The 23,372-nt window shown below is 44.7% G+C and overlaps 1 protein-coding gene across 16 annotated transcripts in view; it reads left to right on the top strand.

Moving 5' to 3' along the window:
• Positions 1 to 23,372, top strand: part of DLG1 (discs large MAGUK scaffold protein 1) — a 1,320,486-nt gene that overhangs the window by 893,701 nt on the left and 403,413 nt on the right. For all 16 annotated transcript variants that reach the window (XM_085635286.1, XM_085635289.1, XM_085635299.1 and 13 more), the window contains one exon: positions 22,316 to 22,485. In XM_085635286.1, coding sequence (XP_085491412.1) covers positions 22,316 to 22,485 — 170 coding nt within the window. The remainder of the gene's footprint in view (positions 1 to 22,315; positions 22,486 to 23,372) is intronic.

Below are 23,372 nucleotides of genomic sequence, written 5' to 3' on the forward strand. Positions count from 1 at the left end.
TACTTCTAGGAAGACCGGGTTCAAACCCTGCAGAGAGTGTGGCGGACACATGTCTATCACGGATCCACATGATTACTACCTGTGGTGTTTATCCTCGGACCACCACGTCGAGGAATGCAGGAGCTGCAGGAAAATGAATCCTAAGGCTATCAAAGAACGTGAAGCCAAGTTGTTTATGGCGAAAACCAAGAAGGAAAAGAGAGGTAGGAAAAGGCCGAAGTCTTCGTCTTCTCACACTTCGAGGTCAAAGAAGCACAAAAAATCCGGGGGGAGACATACCTCTCGACATCGTTCTGTGAGGGCAAGGATCTCGAGATCGAGGTCGCCGACTCCAGCCGAGCGACCTCGGAGAAGGGACTTTATCTCTCCAACTCCTTCTCATCAAGCGACGCCAGTACCATCTCCGGCTGCGGTGTCGCCGATTTCAGAGGCTTCTTCGCTTCATGAAGAATCACCGGCTCCAGCGACATCACCGGCGCCGGGAGGATGCGCTCCAGGCCGTGTGGCTTCCCGAGTGCAGGCACCGTCCCCGGCTACGCAGGCTCCAGTGCGACCTCGGGTGACTCCCCTACAGGAATGTATGGATCCATATCCTCCTTTTCCTGCTCCTGGGGCTGACTCTTCGCATTTTCTCAATGCGATGCTTGGTTTATTTACAAGAGCCTCGACTCCATCCGGCGCGCCTTCAGACCCCGTGGGTCCTCTGGCTTTCAACCTGTGTGCCTCAGTTCTATGCCCAGGCACCTTTTATGCCGTTGATTCCGGCTTGGCATTTCCCGTTGCCGAGATCGTCCACTCCGGCTCCCCGGACTTCTTCAGCTGCGGAGTCTGCGCCACCTCGAATTCGATCGACGACTAGGTTCAATGTCGAGGCTCCTCCTTCGACGCCGCTGGTGTCTTCTCGGGCTCCGCCGACGCCGTTGCCTAAGCAACGTTCCTGAAGAGAGGCTCAGATTGCTTGAGGAGGAGGAGTATTTGCAAGGACAGGTGGAAGGAGAAATTGTGGACTCTGTGGATGAGTTTGAAGGACTTCAGGAAGCTAGTGGCCTAGATACTTCCCCTAAGTATGCAAGTGGATGTGTTGTACAGGATGTTGCACCTTACCATGTAGTCATAAAGAAGGCGGGTGATTTATTGGGCCTTCAACTTCCCTCTGCTGAGGTAAAGTCCAATATACTGACGGAAGTTTTAAATACTTCGTCAACTTCTGAGCCCCTACTTTCATTCACAGATGCCTTAACAGATCCAATTCTGGAGGTGTGGCAGAAGCCTTTGTCTGCTCCAGCTGTATCTCGTTTTATCTCGAAGATATAAGCCTGCCCCTGGTGATCCGATTCTTTTGTCATCGAATCCGACACCGGAGAGTCTAGTTGTGCAAGGTTCTTGCTCAAAACAGTCTTCTAGTGCTTTTCCTACTATTTTGGGTGATAGACACTCGAAAAAGACGTAGCAAGCTGCGAAGAAGGTGTTCTCTTCTGAGAGTATGGCTCTGAAGTCAACTAATGCAACTTGCCTTGTTGGACGATATATACATGCATTGATGGACTCTGTTGTTCAATTGGCTCCTAAGTTGCCTGAGGAGGATCGTGCCAACTTCTTGGAAGTCCTTTCAGATTTGCAGGCCGTTGCACGACAAGTGATTCAGTCAGGCATGGACACTGCTGACTCTGTGGCTCGTCTTATGGGGTCTTCTGTGTCTACAAGGAGATGAGCATGGCTCAAGTCTTCTGGTTTTTCGGCTGATGTTCAGGCGACTTTGCTGGATTTTCCCTTTGATGGGTCAAGGCTCTTTGGTTAAAAGGCGGACTCAGCCTTGGAACGTTTCAAAGACAGTAGAGCTACCGCAAGATCTTTAGGCCTCGAGGTGCAGTCTAGAGGTTATGGGTACAAAAGATATCTGGGCTTTGGGAGATCTGCTTCCTTTCGTGGCCGCCAATAATTTCAGCAGAGCCAACAACAGCAGAATCCCTTGTACAAATCGTACAGAGGGAAGAATAAGAGGGGCCTCACGGGGGCAAATCATCAAAAGGCCTCCTCCTCTTCCTCCACCTCCCCTCCCGCCACCATTGGTACATCAGGAAAGCAGTTCTAGATTCCCCATCTTAGAACATGTTTGTCCAGTTGGAGGTCGGGTGTCCCACTTTCTACAAGATTGGAGACTGATCACATCAGATCGTTGGGTCTTTAATCTTGTAGATAATGGGTACTCCCTCCCATTTTTGGAGTTTCCTCCTCCTTACCCTCCTCGCGAGGATTGTCGTTCCGAAGACCACTTGCTGCTTTTGCAGCAGGAGGTTCTTGCATTCCTCCAAAAAGGTGCGATAGAGGTGGTTCCGGAGCAGGAAAGGGGTCAGGAATGCTACTCCCGGTATTTCCTGATCCCCAAAAAGGATGGTCGTTTGAGACCAATCTTGGACCTCAGGATCTTGAACCTTTACCTCAGGCAGGAAAAAGTTCAAAATGTTGACCTTGGCTCAGGTTCTCCTTGCGCTGCAACAGGAAGACTGGATGGTGTCCATCGATCTGCAGGATGCGTATTTTCATCATCCCATCCTGAAGTCGCATCGGAAGTATCTCCGGTTCACGGTAGGATCGCAACATTACCAGTTTGCGGTTCTCCCGTTCGGTCTCACTTCCACATCTAGAGTCTTTACAAAGGTGATGGCGGTGGTAGCGGCTCATCTCAGGATGTCAGGGATATCTGCCTACCTGGACGACTGGCTGTTGAAAGCGGAGTCTCCAGAGTTGGTTTCGCGCCACTTGCAAGTGACAACTCATCTGTTGTTCAAATTGGGTTTTTCGATAAATGTACCCAAATCTCACCTGGTGCCTTCTCAGCGCAGCCTGTTCATAGGGGCAATATTGGACACTTCCGTTTGTCGAGCATTCCCGCCTCCACAGAGGATTCTCGACATACAGGAAATTATTCCTTTATTTCACGATGGAGCGGTTGTTCCAGTCCTGCAGGTTCTTCGCCTGCTCAGTCTGTTCGCTTCCAGCATTCTGTTGGTCAACCATGCACGCTGGCACATGAGGGCACTCCAGTGGTGCCTCCGTAGGCAGTGGTATCAACACAACGGAGATCTCGGGGAGAGTATCAAATCCTTCAGAAAAGCTGTAGCGGAGCTGTCTTGGTGGAGTGTGCAGGGCAACCTGTCTCAAGGAAAGCCCTTTCAGCCTCCTCTGCCGGTGGCCACAGTGATCATGGATGCCTCCACTCTAGGGTGGGGTGTTCATCTGGGGGATCTGGAGGTCAAAGGCCTTTGGTCTCCAGAGGAAAGATTGCTTCACATCAACCTTATGGAATTGCGGGCGATACGTTTGGTTCTCAAGGCCTTTCTCCCTTCCCTTCGCGGTCAGTCGGTTCAGGTCCTGATGGACAACACTACCGCGATGTGGTACATCAATAAACGGGGAGGTGTAGGGTCGTATCACCTCTGTCGAGAGGCTCTGTGGCTCTGGTGCTGGGCTCAGGGCCAACGGGTTTGTGTGTTTGTAAATCATCTGGCCGTTGTGCTGAATGTTCCTGCGGACAGTCTCAGTCTGCCTTACTCGGCCGATCACGAGTGGCAGCTTCATCCAGAGGTGGTCCATCGCATCTTTCAGATGTGGGGATCTTCTCGGTTGGACCTGTTTGCCACTCACGAGAGCGTGCACTGCCCGTTATTCTGCAGCCTCCAGTATCCAATGCAGGGAGCTTTGGGGGATGTGTTTCAGATAAATTGGAGCTCGCAACTCCTTACGCGTTTCTTCCCATACTCTTGATTTCTCGGGTTCTGAGGAAGATCCGCCAAGACCAGGCCCATGTTATATTGATCGCCCCAGATTGGCCAAGAAGGGTGTGGCACACAGACCTACTTCACCTCTCGTCACACCCTCCGCTCCGTCTCCCTTTCATGGCAGACCTCCTCTCGCAGTTGCAGGGGCAGGTTCTACACCCCCAACTCCAGAGCTTGCACCTGCATGCCTGGAGATTGAACGGGGCAACCTGAGTTCTTTCTCTCTCCCGCCAGAGATAGTGGATGTTATTTTATCATCCAGGCGACACTCCACTAAGTCTGTTTACTCTTTCAGATGGTCCAGATTTGTTAAGTGGTGTGAAGAGACATTTACCCTTTGAAAGCCCGCTTGTCTTATAGTTTGGAGTTTCCTCTTTCTTTAGCACAGCAAGGTTGTGCTGTAGCCACTGTTAAGGGATATTTATCGGCTTTGTTGGCCTTTTTATGTTTGCCGGACCAGCCGTCTTTATTTAAGTCCCCAATTGTCATGAGGTTCATTAAGGGCCTTACAAATAAGTTTCCTCCCACACCTTTCTTTATGCCTCAGTGGGATTTGAAACTTGTACTCACTTTTTTAATGTGTTCTCCGTTTGAGCCTCTTCACTCTTGCCCGTTGAGGCTTCTTTCTTTTAAAACGGTTTTCTTGATTGCCATCACCTCGGATAGGAGGGTAAGTGATCTTCAGGCTCTTAGTTCAAAACTTCCTTTCCTGCCCATTCATGCGGGTAAGTTTGTTCTAAGTACCAGGGCTGCTTTCCTTCCCAAGGTGGTTACCCCTTTTCATTTGGGACAATCCATCACTTTACCCACCTTTTATCCTCCCCCCTCACCCTTCCAAGGAGGAAGAGAGACTGCATTGGTTGGACCCTAAGAGGGCTGTCAGCTTTTATTTGGATCGGACTAGAGATCTGAGGCTGGACGATCAGCTCTTCGTGGGCTTTGTTGGGAAAATGAAAGGCAAGGCAGTGCGCAAGAGGACACTTTCCAGGTAGATTATCTTGTGCATCTAGATTTGCTATGCCCTGGCGAAGATGGAACCTCCTGAGCCCCCTCTCGCCACTGCTGTTTGCGGTGGCCATGGAGCCACTGGTGGCAACTGTTAGGAAATATATGGAGGATTACGGAATCTCTTTAGGAGACGCAGTGCTCCTACAAAAACAGTGCACATAGTATCCATGTATGCTGATGATATGTTGGTATAGTTAAGACACCCAGGTCGGCCAGTCCCAGTCCTTTTTTAAAGAGCTAAGGATATTTGGGGAGTTCTCAGGACGTGTCGACCAGGGTAAATCAACACCTGTCCCCATAGGGAAATTGTCGCAGGATGACATTACAATACACCCTGAAGTGGGGATACAGTGGAAATTGGAAGGTATACGATATCTGGGTATTCCCTTATGGCGCACCTCTGCAGCGTTTATGGACCATAACATGGGGAAAGTAATATCTAGAATACGAGCCTCGGTGGGCTTCTGGAAGTCCCTGCCCCTCTCCATAATGGGTTAAGTGGCAATTATAAAAATGATTGTCCTGCCTCTACATTTTGCAACACTCTTTCCATGACATCCCTAAATCCTACTTTAAAACATTAGATAGCTTACTGGTAGAGCTGTTATGGAGGAATAAACGTAACAAGGTAAATTGGAAACCCTCCAAAGGAAGTGGGAGGATGGGGGAGTGGAAGGATGGGGGAGTGGAGGGATGGGGGAGTGGAGCTGTCCCGTATACACCTATATTACATAGCTGCCCAACTCCAACACGTGGTCCATTGGTTGGAAGAGGGCAATTACTGGGAGAAGTCCCTATTGGCAGGTACATATGAGGGTGGTACCTTACCTGAACTGGGTATGATGAGGTCCACAATCCCAAAAGATTCCCTTTACCTGATTAGATGTGTAGCAAAGATTTGGGAAGATACGGCAAAAAGGGTGATCCGTAGAGCGCCATATTCACCCAACATATCACTACGGGTCATAAGGCCTTTCAAAAAAAATAACAGTCTGGAAGGACGGGGCTGCCTTACCGTAGGAGACTTGTATATTAATAGTAAATTTATAACCAGAGAGGAAGCGGTGGCTACATTTGAGCTGTGATCAGGTCAATTTCTACAATATAATACGATAGCAGCAATGACCAGAGAGCTCTGGCTCTCGTCCCCAGAGGAACCCCCATGCTCAGCAGCCCTCATAACCACACTATCAGTGGCAGGAGGGCAATGTCTGATTTCCCATATTTACAGGGCCCTCAATGATGATAGTTCGATCAGTGATCTCCCGGTCCAGGCAAGGTGGGAGGAGGAGTCGGAGGAACTCATAATAGAGGGAGACTGTGCGAAGGTCCATGAAGGAATTCATGAGGTGAGCGTTTAGGCACTGTGAATGAGATATGACTGTCATTCTGACAAAGCCAGCTTTCTGACGATACTGTACTTCACAAAATAAAAGGACACCATGGAAGTGTGGATAATGAAAATATAGCCCCAGCTCTCATCTCCAATGCGAGCAGTCTGGGCTTGTAATATTCAAAGTAATATATCAAAAGGCCTGCTAATCTTGTATTTTTCTGCCAAGATATCAGGCAAGGGATATATGGCTCAATGACTCCTCTTCAGCAAAAGAAGCATGGTGATAAGGCAGAGGAGGATCACTTGAGGCATCTATGTCTTGCCATCTCCATGCCACCTTTAGCAATACACATTTTATTTCGAACAGAATCCACAAAATGTAATCAGCAATTGTTTGACTTTATGGTTTGTGTGGGGTGCAAAATGAAGAATGTCTGACAAGAATGTGAATCATATCCAGGATTCACTGAAGGTAAAGTTAATATGGGGAGCAACAGGGCAATGCAATTATCAGTATATGTTTTATATGCAACTACCGACACTTTGAATCCGAACTCTATCAATTCCACGCATAACGAGCACAACACTACTTCCCACATTCCAGTTGACACATTCTGAAGTCCACATTCAATCTTCCTCACGTACGTAGTACAACCCTTTCCTTGATAAAATAAGCAGAATTTCGCGATCATAAATCCTAACCACATAACAGCAAACCTATACACAGTACTCTAAAGAATGAAAATCATGGAAGTCCAGTTCCTAAAGTAGTTAGCAAAGACAGAAAAGATGGCTAAGATATTACAAACTTCGTGAATTTTGCAACTATAGGTACGAGGCATATGAGCTGCAGATCACACACTGAGGATAAGATCGCCATCTGGTGTTGGGCTCGGATGATTGCAGGTTGTTGTTGTCTTCGGAAGAAGTCTCTGGTCACGAGATTGGTGACTCCTGCCCTGGACAACAGTGCGCATGGGCATCCAATCCATCCTCAGATTGTTTTTTTCCGCCCTTGGGTTCGGATGAACTTTTTTCCGCTCCAGCAGAAAACTTTTAGCAATCCCTACAACTCTCAAAATTTGAAAACTCGACGTCGAAATCCATATCGGACCGACTCCGGACGCGGCTGATGGAAAGGACACCTTTTAAAAAATGCCCCCAATGTGGAGCAAAGTTCCCTCATAGCGATCACCACGAGGTCTGTAATTTGTGCCTTTCACCAGACAACAACGAATCCAGCTGTCCAGCCTGCGCCGCATTCCGTTCGAAGAAAACTATCCGGGATCAAAGAGCTCGACGCCATATCATGGCCAAGCCGGTTCCGGAACCAGAAGACATCTTTGCACAGGATGTCCCTGACGATGACTCCGAAGATCTCCAGATCGTGTCCGAGGCCGACGATTCTGATCCTGGGCAGCCTGTGAGTACCAGCCCCCCTACCCCACCACCCAAAAAGACATTGGTCAAGACTCTGCCACCTGGGCCCAGTCGCGATCCAAAAACATCTTCAAAGGCCCCGCCCTCGGGCCCGGCTCCGAAGAAGAGTAAGCCTGCAGGTGGCTCGGGCTCGAGCAAACCTCATGTCATTGTGCCTATAATACCTTCGGCACCGAAGCAGGCTCCGAGACCGAAATCTCCATCTGCCCCGAAACGTCACTCGGCACCGACATCTCCACCGGCACCGAAACATTCTTCGGCGCCGAGGTCTCCACCGACACCAAAAGGCTCTTCGGCACCGAAAGGTTCTTCGACACCAAAAAATTCCACCGGAACCGAAAAGTTCCTCGGCACCAAAAACATCCTCGGTGCCAAAACATGTCCACAAGGAACACAAATCAAAAGCAGACCCAAAAAAGTCGGCGCCAAACCCGCCTTCGGACAGTGAGGAACTCTTTCGGCCTGATCCGAGGCAAAAACGGATTTACATAAATCCAAGAACTGGACATGTCACAGCGGTGCCCTACAAGAAAAGGAAGCTGGATACAACACCTCCTCCAGCACCTCCAAAAAAGGACTGTGCCACTTCACCCATACGTCCTTCCTCTCCTACGTTGCCTCCTATTCCATTCCCCCCCACCCCCACCGCCTTCACCTCTACCATCTCCTTCTCACACACCACCTCCACAGGATGATGATGATGATTTAGGGGGAGGGGGTGACCCAGATTTCTTTACCTATCCCACGGATCCTACTGATTCCTTTACACTCCCGGACACAGCACCAGTAGATGACTGGACTTACCCTATGCCTGATATGCCTGACCCCACTCCATACCCCTCGAAACCCTCCCCTCCTGATGACCATTTAGGGTTCGGTCCGCTTATAAACAGAGCAGCATCGTTTCATGGTGTCACCATGCACACCGACACTCCTGAGGAGGATTTTCTACTCAAAACTTTTGAACAGTCGCAGAAAACAGTTAACATTCTACCCAATGATTAAGGGAGTGATAAAGCATGCAACTGAGGTCTTTAAAGATCCTGTCAGAGCCAGGGTCCTCAACCCCAGAATAGAAAAAATATATAGACCGGCGCCCCAAGATCCTGCGTACATCAAGGCGCCACTCCCTCTAGACTCACTAGTCGTATCAAATGCCAGAAAACGGGCGAACTCCCAAACGACCGGAGACACGCCACCCCCAGACATGGAGTCTAAACTCCTGGAGGCTTCCGGCAAAAGGGTTGCCGCTCAAGCTGCTAACCACTGGCGTATTACAAATACACAAGCCATATTGGCACGTTATGATAGAGCCCATTATGATCAATTAGAGGATCTCCTGCAACACCTGCCTGAACCGTTCAAAACGCAGGCTACTGACCTCATTCAAGAGGGAAAACTAATATCCAATGCCTCCATTATATGTGCATTAGACGCAGCGGACACCGCCTCTAGGGCAGTCAACACAAGCGTATTGCTTAGACGCCACGCATGGCTGCGCATTTCCGGCTTCAAGCCGGAATTCCAAACCACCATTCTTGCTCAACCCTTTAATCAGGAGCAACTATTTGGCCCTGCAGTAGACACTGCCCTAGAAAAAATGAAGAAAGATAATGAGACTGCCAAATCTATGGGAGCATTACAGTCTACTCAACCTAGAGGCTCCTTTCGTCGCTCCTTTTATAGAGGAACTTCCAAAAATGTCGGAACAGACAACTCTTCAACCTTCAAAACATCAGGTCAAACATCCCCTAACAGAGGATATTTTAGAGGAGGTTATCGTTGAAACAATACTAAAGGTCGAGGACGGGGCAATAACAACACCCGCACCTCTACAGCCACCAAACAGTGACTCGCCACTACTCCCCCCAGACCATTCCACTCCGGTCGGGGGAAGACTTCAACAGTTCCTACCTGTCTGGAATACTACCACTACAGACAGATGGGTAAGACAAATTATCCAGTCTGGCTACTGCCTCGAACTCATAAACCCACCCCCAAACATACCACCCAGGTACCGTTCCATGACGTCTCACCACCTCACGCTCCTCAAGCAATAAATAGTCTTTGCTTCAAAAACACGCAATAGAACCTGTTCCGCTACAACATCAGGGCACAGGAGTATATTCCCTATACTTCCTCATTCCCAAAAAAGACAAAACCCTAAGACCCATACTGGACCTCAGACTACTAAACCAGTACATACAATCGGATCATTTCCACATGATGACCCTCCAACAGGTCCTTCCATTACTTCAACAAGGGGACTTCCTTGCCACATTAGACCTCCAGGACGCATATTTTCACATCCCTATGCATCCCGCTCACAGGAAGTATCTACGATTCGTGGTAGACGGTCAACACTATCAGTTTACAGTTCTCCCATTCGGAGTAACAACTGCACCCAGGGTGTTCACCAAATGCTTGGCAGTTGTGGCAGCATACCTCAGGAGACAGGAAATCCATGTCTTCCCCTATCTGGACGATTGGCTCATAAAAGCCAACGCTCTAGACAAATGCGTTCTCCACACTCACCGCACTATTCAGACCCTACACAACTTGGGATTTGCGATCAACTATCCCAAATCTCAATTACAACCCTCCCAAGTACAACAATACCTGGGAGCCACCATAGACACAGCCAAAGCTGTAGCTTATCCCAGCATAGCCAGGATAGCCAACATACAGAGTCTCATCAAAACATTTCAAACACAACACTCTCTCCCCGCAAGAGTGTTCATGCAACTCTTAGGCACGATGGCGTCATGCATCGCCATAGTACCCTACGCACGCCTTCAAATGCGTCCCTAACAGGAATGTCTAGCACAACCGTGGAACCAGGCCCACGGACAACTTACCGATCTGGTGTTGGTGGACAGCCGCTCACTCCGCTCACTGAAGTGGTGGAACACCATCAACCTGTCCAAAGGGCGGCCGATCTTGGATCCTCTTCCACAAGTTGTGCTGACCACCGACACATCTCTCACGGGGTGGAGAGCCCACCTCCTTCAACACACCACTCAGGGACGGTGGACCACTCAACAAAAACAGCTCCACATTAATCACCTAGAACTTCTAGCGGTGTTCCTAGCACTGAAATCCTTCCAAGTGCATCTACAAAACAAGACTGTCCTCATACGCACGGACAACATGACCACAATGTATTACATACAGAAACAAGGAGGGACACATTCTCTACAACTGTCCCGACTGGCGCAACAAATTTGGAGATGGGCAATTCCCCAAAACATCTACCTGCTAGCAGAACACCTCCCAGGGGTTCAGAACCAGGTGGCCGACCTCTTAAGTCGCCACACACAGCAGATACCCGAATGGGAACTACACCCCAAAGTCTTACTCCCATTCTTCCAAAAGTGGGGACATCCAGACATAGACCTGTTCGCCACACAAGAAAACGCAAAATGCCCAACCTTTGCCGCCAGGTTCCCACACCCGCGGTCAAAGGGCAATGCAATATGGATGAACTGGTCCGGCAGATTTGCGTACGCTTTTCCGCCTCTCCCACTCATTCCATTTGTGGTACGCAAACTGAAACAACAGTCGCTGACACTCATCTTAGTGGCTCCCACTTGGGCACGTCAACCCTGGTTCACCACACTTTTGGAACTATCGTTAGTTCCACATCAAAAACTGCGTCTCTCCCCGGAACTTCTAACCCAGAACCATGGAGAAATCAGACACCCAGATCCTCAAACACTGAATTTGGCAATCTGGCTCCTGAAGTCTTAGAGTTCGGGTACCTCAACCTTCCTTCAGACTGTATGCATATCATTAAAGAAGCCAGGAGGCCTACTACTAGGGAATGCTATGCTGCAAAATGGAAACGATTTGCCATTTACTGCGCTAATAATGACATGCAACCACTGGATGCTTCAATCCAAAACATCATTTGCTATTTATTACACCTGCAAAGATGCAATTTAGCGTATTCCTCTATACATCTACACCTAGCGGCATTAGCAGCCTATTTGCAAAATAGACAACACTTGTCCCTCTTTAAAGTACCAGCCATTAAAGCATTTATGGAGGATCTTAAAAGAATTATTCCTCCAAGGTTACCACCTTCCCCGGTATGGAACCTTAATATTGTTCTGACAAGGCTCATGGGTCCCCCATTTGAACCAATGCACAAATGCACATGGAAAGTGGCTTTCCTCATCGCAATCACATCCCTACGAAGAGTAAGTGAAATACAAGCCTTAACTCTCGAAGAACCCTTCCTACAACTACATCGGAACAAAGTGGTTCTTAGGACGAATCCAAAATTCCTCCCTAAAGTCATTTCCCCTTTCCATCTAAACCAGTCAGTCGAACTGCCAGTCTTCTTCCCTAATCCAGACTCAGTAGCTGAGAGGGCACTTCATACCTTAGATGTTAAAAGAGCCTTACTGTATTACATCGACAGAACCAAACCTTTTCGGAAAACCAAGCAACTGTATGTTGCTTTCGCTCCACCACATAAAGGCAACCCTATCTCAAAATCGGGTATCGCCAGATGGATAGTCAAATGTATCCAAATATGTTACCAAAAGCTAAACGTTCCCCCTAGGGCGCACTCCACGCGTAAAATAGGGGCTTCTATGGCATTCTTAGGGAATATCCCCTTAGAAGACATTTGCAAAGCAGCCACATGGTCTACTACACACACCTTCACTAAGCATTACTGTGTTGATGTGCAATCCAAACAACAAGCTTCAGTAGGCCAAGCTGTCCTAAAAACTCTATTCCAAACTGCTGCAACTGATACAGGTGACCACCGCTAGGGGAGACACTGCTATATAGTCTATCCTCAGTGTGTGATCTGCAGCTCATATGCCTCGAACGGAATATGCTACTTACCAGTATGCATCTGTTCTTGGCATGTAGAGCTGCAGAGCCACACACGGCCACCTGCCTCCCCGGGACCTGTATCCGTTCCAGCATTGTCTTACTTAGACACTGCGCATGGACATCCTTTCTCTTTACTTCTTATACACTCCATCATTTCCCATCATGGCGAAAAACAATCTGAGGATGGAGTAGATGCCCATGCGCACTGTTGTCCAGGGGAGGAGTCACCAATCTCGTGACCAAAGACTTCTTCCGAAGACCACAACAACCTGCAATCATCCGAGCCCAACACCAGATGGCGATCTTATCCTCAGTGTGTGGCTCTGCAGCTCTACATGCCAAGAACAGATGCATACTGGTAAGTAGCATATTCCCTCTACAGGTCTTGTCATCCTACCAACCAAACCATTCTCAGCAAAGCGTAAACCTTCAGTAGACACACTATTCCTAGCCGGACCTTCCGGAGGAAAAAAGTGCACCGGAAAGCTCACATGCACTAGGTGAAAACGTACTCTTCTCCAACAACACTAACCCATGTCCTTGCTGATATATGAACATAGAAAAGTTATTCAAATTCCACACTACACCCTCTTCTAATTCAGCAGCTTACTTTAAGACTCTCATAACTCTAATTAGCCCCAACCACATTCAGCCAGCTCTCCTATTAACACTTTGAAGATTATTCCCAACTGGTTACCTCACAGCAGTTAAAGACCGAAACAATTTCACTCTTCTACTGTCCAGATAATGCACTACCTTTTTTAAACTTTTCAACTTTGTCTCGTTCACCCGTATACTTCTTCCATGCAGGATCCCATAAACTCATCACCTTCGCTTTCAAACACCAGGATATTGACAAAGAATCCGGATTCCATCCCTTAAACCACTCAAAGCGGAAAACATCCAGCCTCCAAGTTAGGGGTAGTCCTATATTCCAATAACGTGGCTTGCAATTCTTCAGTTCAACTCATTCCATGGCCCATCGCTAGCTGAATCGCCTCTTTTATCCGCTGTCTTGTGGATGATACACGGAAATTCTTTTTTGTACAAACCCAAGCCAAGTTTATCACGAATTTCTTATAGGTAAACCGTGGCCTAATATCTGAAACAAAGTACTCTGTCAACCCTTCTGTACAAAAAAATATACCCTCCAAGAAAAATATCAATCTTTCATAAGGATTTGTACCAATTTAAGTTCGGACCGTTTAAAGTATTAGCCCAAAGCCTCCACGGCATGAGCTTTCCTCCTTGAAAGAGCATGGACAAGCCCTACACTATCAATTATTTGTTAGGATTCAGACATTGATAATTTCCCCTCATGGCTTAAATTCACAATTTTCCTCCTTAAACTAAACAGTCGTATTGTCTTACTCCTCCCATCCTCCCATGAGTATACCATCCTCCAATGAAAGTTTCCACTGAATTTTGATAAACAATCTTAATGCACCTGCTAGCTCCTATTCCACCTTAGTGAGTGTACCCACTGATATACAACTTCTAAATTCAGTAAAAAAAAATAAAAACACCTCATATATTTCTTTATTTCATGAGACTCCGGAAGAGGCAAATACAAGCATGACATAAAATCCACCTGCTGTTATTCTTTTCCTGCAACATTCATAACCTCAAACTGGTATCTTTGAAACCAATCTCACAAGTCTGCAAATTATTATTATTTCGAGTTTTAGATAGTGATAGCTAGACCAGAAGGTATCGGAGCGCTTTACATTAATTGCGATAATGTTTACAAGAGGTACATGAGGGGATTCATAAGTTATAGTTGACCTCTGTCTTTAATGCACCAGCAAATATGACAAGACAAACCGAGAACCCAGAGACATCTACATTCATTGCCCAGACCCACCAAAAATATATATAAAAGAAGAATATGTTAGACAGTAGGATATGTGGACGGTAATCCTCATTCTTTCCCTCTGTGGAAACATTTGCACCTACTGGTATGGGATAACAATATGCACAAATATTGTGTAGCCCATACGCCAACAATAAATTCTCTATTAGTAGAGCACTCTTTCTCAGAGTTCCTCAAAGATCTTGAGCCATATGCCACAAACCATTCTTTATGCTTATCACTATGTATACCTACAGTCAAACTACTGTTGCTGTCATCCACTGCAGCTAAGCACTGTTTTCCCTCTGCAAACATCTAAAACAAGTAGCTTGCACAATCTCACTTTTCTTGAATTAAAAGCATTCCTTTGCTCCTGTTCCTACACAATTTTGGCATTCTTAAGCAGTATTCTGAGAGGTTCCACCTTAGCAGAACAGTCGTTAGCAAATTGTGCATAGAACTCAGCAGGAACTAAAAGACACAGGCTATTCCTTAGACTCATGTTATGGAACATTCAGTATTCTTCAACATGGCATGGTTTAGATTCAAGCAGATCCCTGCATATGCTGCAGCCAAGATAATCACAGTAGAAAGGCGAAATGGCAGCACCTTGAACTGAAATAGTCCTGCAATAGTTACAAAAGCCTCAACCAAACTTCCACCCACACCCAATTATATGCATTAGCAAGATTCAGAGCTGTGAATAATTTTGTCACTGCCATGCTAGAAATAATTTCAAGCATGCTTGATAATGAGTGATGGGTCCATGAATACAGCATTGTTTAAGCTCTGCAAATCAAAGCACAGGCATAGCTCACCAGAAACTTCAAGCAAAATAACTAGAGTAAACCACTATGCAGACGATTCAATAGGCTCTATGAACCTTTTCAAACACACCCTGGAGCTTCCCCTTAGGGTTCCCTCTATATCAGTGGCGTAATGTCACTTGAGGAGGGCCCCCTTGCAAGGTACAAGGAGGGCCCCCCCTCTAGACTCAATCAGGAACTCTCCGGCCAGGGTACTGTGCTGAGGGGGCCCCAGGGACCTATGTTACGCCGCTGCTATATATGACAAAGGAAGATTACTTGCTTCATGCCTCACTTGGACCTCTTTCAGAATAATGCGGTTTTAAAAAAATGGCATACCCATATATCATCTCAATAAACACCTTACCAAACTTCTCCCTAAGCTTACAGACACACCGATTATTGTCCATGCTTCCTCTGAATTCTGTGTCACCCCCCTCTACACTTCCAGAGAATGTATTATATAAAGATATAAGATATAAACAGAAGGATCTGCATATATCTGGATATAGGCATATACCCATTTTTTTAATAATGCAGCCAACCCAGGATCGGATCTCCCACATTCGCTATATAAATTCCATCACAAGTCTTGCATCCTTTAAAATTAATTTCTTCTTGAAAAGATACAAGTTAAATTTGTGTTCCAAGTGGCCTCCTGCTTGTACAGCAAGTGGGAATTGTTCCCTGGAACTCCAACTCCAAGCTCCCAGTAAGGTGAACCAGTCACACAAGTTCAAAATAACTTTTACCTCTTTACTATCAATTAAAATGTCATGTCTCACAAGAATACAAACCTAGATTTTTCTTACCTCATCTGCACACTTAGCTAAAATGATTACTCTTTTCTCCATTTGTTGAATGGTTTATCAACTACTTAGCAGAACATTTGAGCTACCGGCATGGGAATTACTCCCACATCAATAACATCAGAGAGAAAAGTCAGTTGCAATACATGAAGTGTTCTACATTCCGTCTCAGACTGCCCCATCTATCTTTCATCGAAAAAAATCAGCATTCACTTGGCCTCTTCTCTCTACCACTAATCTTACTGAGTGTTCAATGCCTTTTCCTTTGTAAATGGCAGTTTCTAAAGAGAGATTATACCCCACTCGCAAACGTTCTTGGATTTAGGGCACATACAAAAATGAATACCTGTTCCTAACTAGACTTTGAGTACCTATTCATAATTTTTTCAAAGTCACAATTCACTGACAATCTTTGGAATTCGGCGATATGTTCTTCAATTAAGTCCACAATTTCGTGCTTTCTTGTATAAAATTTAAATACTCCACAGCATTAATTTTCTGCCCATATTTGAGCTTAAGCTGTCTGAAGGCATACTGAAACAACTACTGGAAAAGCAATAGGTTTCGCATCTGTTGGAGCTATTGGCATTATAATTGCCAATGTTTTTTTTACCTATGCAATAGATATACCTAAACACCTTAATAAAATAAAGAAATATGTGTTTTTTTAATGTAGTACACCTGCAATGGTGCTGTAGCGCATGGAGTGAAAATGGCAGTTCTGAAACAAGCAGTGATGTGAGGATGCAGTATCATAGGTTGTCACTAGGTGTCCCCTGGACCTCTTTTGGCCACAAATGGTTCTGCACCCTGCAACTTGGCTAAGCAATTGATATGGCGCAGTGGTTAGAGCTGCCAACTGGTGAGCTGGGGATCAGTGTTCGTGTCTGCTGTCAGGCTCAACATCTTTCCCCGAGAGTGGTGGGGGCCTGCGAGCAGTGCTGTGGGAGGGAGGCACTGGAGATTAAGCGATTTGAAGCAGTGTTGTGGTAGGGGTGAGGGGGGCACTGGGAGAAAAAGCGACGGACCAAAGTTTCAGTGAACAAGTCAACAGAACAGTTAACAATCAAAGAGGCAGGCTAAATAAAAAAAGAGTTCTCTCTAAGTATAAATAACCTGCACAGTAAGAATGCATGTAAGAGGGGCAGTCCTCATGGGAGGATACAAAATTCCAAAAGGAGAGACTACTAAGTGTATTCACCAATGAAAAGCCAGCATTTCTAAAGGACAGTAACAGGAACCAATGAAACAGATGTGTTTTTTGAAGCCCATATCCTAGATACAGCATGTCTTGCATGCGACATAACCAGTCAGACTGATCTGTGTGGTATTTGGCAAAGCAGGTAAAAATGTAAGTTTTCCCACTCAAGTTCATTCTGTAAGAGACAATTCCTCTCTTGTGTACAGTCATCTACCTCCAGTGCCGCCACATATGCTTGAAACATTCCATATCAGTTGACCCAATTGGCAGCAGGTTCAAATTGTTTTGTTTTTTTAAAACACTTTTTATTGGTATTTCACATATAATAATATTGTCGGATACATTGTACAGGATATTCATTCAATGTCATACTTTTTTACAGAAATCAATTTGTTGCGATTGTTTGACCAATGTAAGTGTTATTTTCTCATCAACAGTTACCCCACCCTTACCTCCCATTCCCTGTGTCTCAGTGTCCAGTATTTACATATTTGTCGATGAATCCATATAGCATGCCTCAGGGGTTTTACATTGCCAGTTATCTTCACATCCATCTATCACATTTCCTGATCTGGGGTACCTTGCAAAGCCTTCACCACCTCCTCATTCGTACCCACTGTTTCTTTTCCATCCGCAATCATCGTGGACCATGCTTGTGCGTCCTCTTCAAGTCTCATCTTTCCTTATGTGCTTCATTCAGACCAGCTCCACTGTTGTCCATTCTTTTAAGTCCTGCACCCACCTGCATACCAGTGGAGGAGTCGGGCTAAGCCATGAGATTGCTATTCTCCTCTTTGCGAGCACCAGACCCAAAAGCACACATTTTCTACTCAGCTTTTTTTTTGGGGGGTAGGTAATAAATGCAGGAGAACAGATCGGATCGTCTTAGGGATAACTTATCCAGCTGCTACCTGTATTGTTTTCAACGCTCTCTTCCCTTCTGTAGCTCCGCACCTAGGGCATGTGTCCAGTCTATCTGGGTAGATTTTACTCAGTCTGTATGGGGTCATATATGCTTGGTGAACTATACTGTATTGAATTAATTTAAACCAGGTTTTAGAGCTTTTAAATGTTTGTCAAAACACCAAAGGAAACTGGAGACAAATAAAAAAGGTGTGAAAGGTCACTACAGGTCATCTCTGTGAGACGACCAGTAGTGCGGTTGACGAGCGGCGACTGCTTCTTTTTACAAGGGATGCGTTGCTAACAATTGGACCTATCTCCTCCGGCTGGGTTGCTGGTACGAACCCTGGTAGCAACCACTGGGTGTGTGAAGTATCAGTGAGGTGGAGACTGGTCCCCTAGCCCCGATGAAATTGACAGAAATAAGTGGCAATGAAACATGTCGGCCTTTCTAAGTGAAATGGTCTAACACATGCCTTTATTTTAATCTGAGTGTGATCACTGCGATCAATAAAGTATGTATACCTGCAAGTGAGTCACAACTCATTTTAACTTGGAGAAGCAACTTTCTTTTTCACTTTGGGGTCCGATTGATCAAGAATGACAGTAATAACAATACTGCATTCTCTTTCACCCTTCACCTCTTTTCTTGTATTTTCTTTTCACCTTTAAAATCAGGGCACTGCCTTTAGTCTTTTTCTACGTCATGAAAGTTACCAGTGATGATAGCGTGAGCAAACTGGTGAGTACCAACCAGCAGCTTCCTTGGTGATGCTTACGTGAATTATTTACTGACCTTTCACACCTATTTTATTTGTCTCCAGTTTCCTTTGGTGTTTTGACAAATATGTAAAAATTGAGCACTGTGAATGAGATATGATTGGCATTCTGACTAAGCCAGCTCTTTTGGGCAGTCAGTTTCCGACTGCCCCAGTTATCTTAAAAAAGAATAGTGTGCTCTAGTTACCAGATGTTGTGGTTTCATAAGTGGAGGGCGACCTGGCTACTTTCCCTCTTTTGCCCCCCTTTTGTTTGATGACTATGTATTGGTTGCCTGCTTTTAGCTGTTGATTATTATTATAAAGCCAGTCTATTGGACAGATGGACACTGGTTGTCCTTCTTCAGCTGCTGACTTTGCACTTCTTCAGTAATGTAGTACATCCAGTGTAATCCCAGGATACATTAATTGATGATGGAGATGTAGTTAGCTTGGGATACCACCATTTTCCTGAAGTGATATGTTCACCATTAATTCAAAAACCTTTTGTCTGTGTTGAAAAATAGGCTATTTGCGCACCACCTACAGGAAGTCACCAATACTTATTATTTGTTGGGAATGCACTTGGAGAAAACTAGTTATAGCAAAGTATAACTAATTCAAAACTTTTTGGGGGCAAAAACTGTTTCACTGCTCCCATTACAGCTATGTTCCAGAATAATGAAGCTAGTGTTGCATGAATTGTAAATTATGTTGTCCACTTTTTTCATTCGTTACAATGACCTTAAAGTGCTGAAACTAAGTCTGCCTCTTCCTAAGTATAAAGCAGAGATGTACCCTTCACCAATCAATCACAAACAAGGCGTGGTGACATACCTTATACTCTGCATCGACATCTGTATATGTGTCCAGAATCAGGAGGGTTGTAGCTCAGAAAGACTCCTGCTTATTCTGAAAGGCTCCCCATATCAGTTTTATAATGACAGAAGAGTGCCACAAACCAGTTGTGCGCCTGCTAAGGATTTGACACCACAAGTGCAGTACAGCCGAATTTTAAATTTAGAAATACATTGTTTATTACAGTAACACAATGACCTTACGTTTATTTGGAATGTCTTTTAATTAGCTGATTTAGATTGAAAAGGTAACGTAATCATAGCAATTATGATTCAGGAATTTGCACATTAAAACATTGAACTATTTTGAACAAATGCGCATGGCGGCAAAGGAATGCTGCAAAATGATAGACCAAGAATGTATTTTGCAAACACAATGAAGGACGAAGACAGTGAGGTTACTGGAAGCCATACAAGTGGTAGATTATGCAATTTTTCTATGCAGCGCAGTGTAGCCCTAACTTATGCCCTGTTTAAAAGAAGGCGAGGATGACGATGGATTCGTTGCCATATCACTTACTCGTCTCTTTATTCTAGTAGAAAGCTTTCTCTTCCTCGGTAACTGTACCCAGGTACGTTTCCACCTCATTGTTCTCTGCTCAAGTACTTCCTTTGCTAAAGCCTACATGTAGTGCTTTCAGGCGTCTAATGAAAGGTCTAATTGTTTTTGAGGCCAGGATCCCAAGGTTGCCCTCCTGAACTGTTTTTGCTTGTTTATTTATTCCTTGATTGTGTTCACAATGTACAGCTCGCTAAAAAGTTTTTACAAAAATGATTCGTATATATCATATGGAGGTCTAATTTCGCAATATTGTCCAGTACACACCACTCCTTGTATACTAAAATACTATGAGACATTGGGTAACCGCTAGAAAGTAAGATTAGTTGTGTACTTCAAATCAGCATTGGGAAGAACTGTTGATATGAACAGCGCTTTAAAAAAAGTAAAGTTATCATGAATTAATAATGTATTTATCTCTGGTAAAATGTAAGTAGTTATTTGCATTGCAGGAAACATAGACCTCTCTTCAGGTGTTTTTAGAGAATGCACTGGAACTAAAATTAAACTACTTTGCATTAATGCCTTGTAATTGAAACGTCGCAAACCACACAGTTATTACATTTATAATTTAGATCCACATATGCAAGTTCAAGTGACGTACATACATTTTCTGCTGTGATAGTGTTCACAATCATCGATTTTCGTGAGCCACACGCATAACAATCAAAGTTCAATGTATTAAATGTGAAATAATGTATTTTCTTTTAATTAATGTTTTAATATAGTCACCTTTTAAGTGTGATGATATCTTCAAGTGTGAACTTGATCTTAATTTACAGAATTGGATCAGCTCACTTAGGCTGCAATGTGTTCATCGCTGTTCTTTTTGCAGCAGCATTGGAGGAACACACGGATAGTAGGACACAGCATGGGGGAGTGAAAGGCAGCATATTAGTAGCAGCTGAGGAGAAAAGTGCTGCAATGGACCTTGTGAAAGCAGTAGTAAGTTTGTTACTGTGGTGTCTGGCCTTAGCAGCAGTGGTGCTAATGGGGTGAGCATGACTCAAGGGTGATGTACTTGGCAGAAGTCATGATTCCTGCAAGGGCTAGTCCTCATTGACCTTGGAGCTTGGGGACTCAATAAGAATCCAATACAGATGTCTATGTCCAATCCCAACCAAGGTCGCACACTGAATCTGCTTCAGCCCATCCGATCGCAACACTATCTTAGTCTGATTCCAAGGTTACACTACCACAGAGGTACCCCCAGACTCGCCATTGTGTGTTTGGGTTGACTGAGCAGAGCGAGCTACTACTGGGAGATGATGATGGGGATATCCACCCCACAACGTCCTGGACTAGTCTACGGACATCCTCTAGGCCAATGCCAGCCAGATCTGCTAAAGAATTTACTTGTTTGTAAGTAGAGTTCTTAAGCACTGCAATCTATTATACATTTAAATACAACACACTCACTGTTGTATATATGTAGATAGTTGATTCTATTTCAAACACAGAAAATCTGATCAAAAAGATGCCTTGGGTGGAGTCGATCAGTAAGCAGAGCTAAGGCTTCCTGGTAAAAGAAAAAACTCAAAGGTCAGGGGATTTGTAACCTGAAGTATTTGATCTCTTCACATCAGTTGTTTTTAATGAACATTATCAGCCAGACGACTGCAAATATTGATATAAGCTTGTCAATCTATAAAATCGACTTCTGAAGTAGAGCCACAATTGCAGGTAATTAATTAGTTGTTCCCCTTCTAATTTGATGATCCTTATGCATTACAGTTTTCCGTTTCCAGAATATGAAACAATTTAAAACCGAGGAAGAAAGCCTCGCAAGCACTGCTCATATCTGTACAGCTGTACTGACTTGTGGCTATCTTACTGTCCAGTATTGGGCTGAAACAGCTCATTTTATGTATTTATTGCAGCCTCCCAACAACAAAGAAAGGGAACTGATCATAGCCTTATGGAATTTCATACACAAATGTGCGGCTATTGAACATCAATTAGAATTGCGCCAGATTCCATGATTTTTTGCATAGGATTTCTTATGATACGAACCTGTTAACATACTGCATTGTTTATATAAGTATCGCTTTCCATGTATAAGTCAGTCATTAAATGTTCATTAAATTGGTTGGCAATGTTAAATTGACCGTTCTGTTTGTAAATAATATACTGACTGACAGAATTTCTCTCCTCAGGGTTAATGACTGTATATTGCGAGTCAACGACGTAGATGTACGTGATGTGACGCACAGCAAAGCCGTGGAAGCATTAAAAGAGGCCGGATCTATCGTGAGACTGTATGTCAAAAGGAGGAAACCGCTCACAGAAAAAATCATGGAAATTAAACTTGTGAAGGGTCCTAAAGGTCTGTAGAATACATGTGACATATTTTTCAAATTTTTATCACACCCCCATGTGTACATGCCCAATAATGCAAGACCCCTTTATTTTCTTTCATTCTACCTAACCTTTCTATTTGCATTTTTTCTTGACATTGCATAAAGACTGGTTAACCATTTTAAGTTATTTATTCTTATGTAACATTTGTAAGACTGAGTCACTAGCTTACAGTATATGGAATCACTTTTCAATGCACAATGCTTCCATGACATGTGAAGACCTTGTGTCGACTATAATCAGATCCTAACATCGACCGATAGTGCCAAAGTTAAAAGGGTGTATGTCCTAAGTAACACAGAGAAACGATAACGAAAAGCTGTGTGCTAAAAATAAAAAAGTGTAAACTAAAAGTCCACTCTAGTTTATGTGCCTCAGGATCTTGCGGCAAACCATAGCCTGTGGTGTGAAATGGAATGCTAATCCCTTGTATCGACATGCTCTCACAGCAACTGCTTCTTAATGTCTCTACCACATTACCATTTGCAGGGATCCCAAGATAATTCAATTTTTTACCTTCAGCTCTGACCTATGGCAGAGTGGTTCCATTGATCGTGGCTGCGGCCATTTTATGCCTACATATCTAGGACCTCCTCCATCAAGCGATCATGCTTTTTGGTCTTAGTAAGTTTGACGCTTGTTTTTTTATATAGTGTGTTCCTAGGTTGCTTATGCCCAGCTATTGACCCTAAAAGTAGGAATAAAATTAATGTAGCCACCTACGAGCTGTTATAATTGTGTGGTTAATATATTTTTTCAGCTTGCTCATATCCATAAGATACATTGCTTTACATTTTCAACCTTCAAATTTTTCTTTGCGACTTCTTACACTGCTCTAGAGCGCCACTACCACTT

This window comes from Triturus cristatus, chromosome 11 (assembly GCF_964204655.1).
Source record: "Triturus cristatus chromosome 11, aTriCri1.1, whole genome shotgun sequence".
Classification (NCBI taxonomy): Eukaryota; Metazoa; Chordata; class Amphibia; order Caudata; family Salamandridae; genus Triturus; species Triturus cristatus.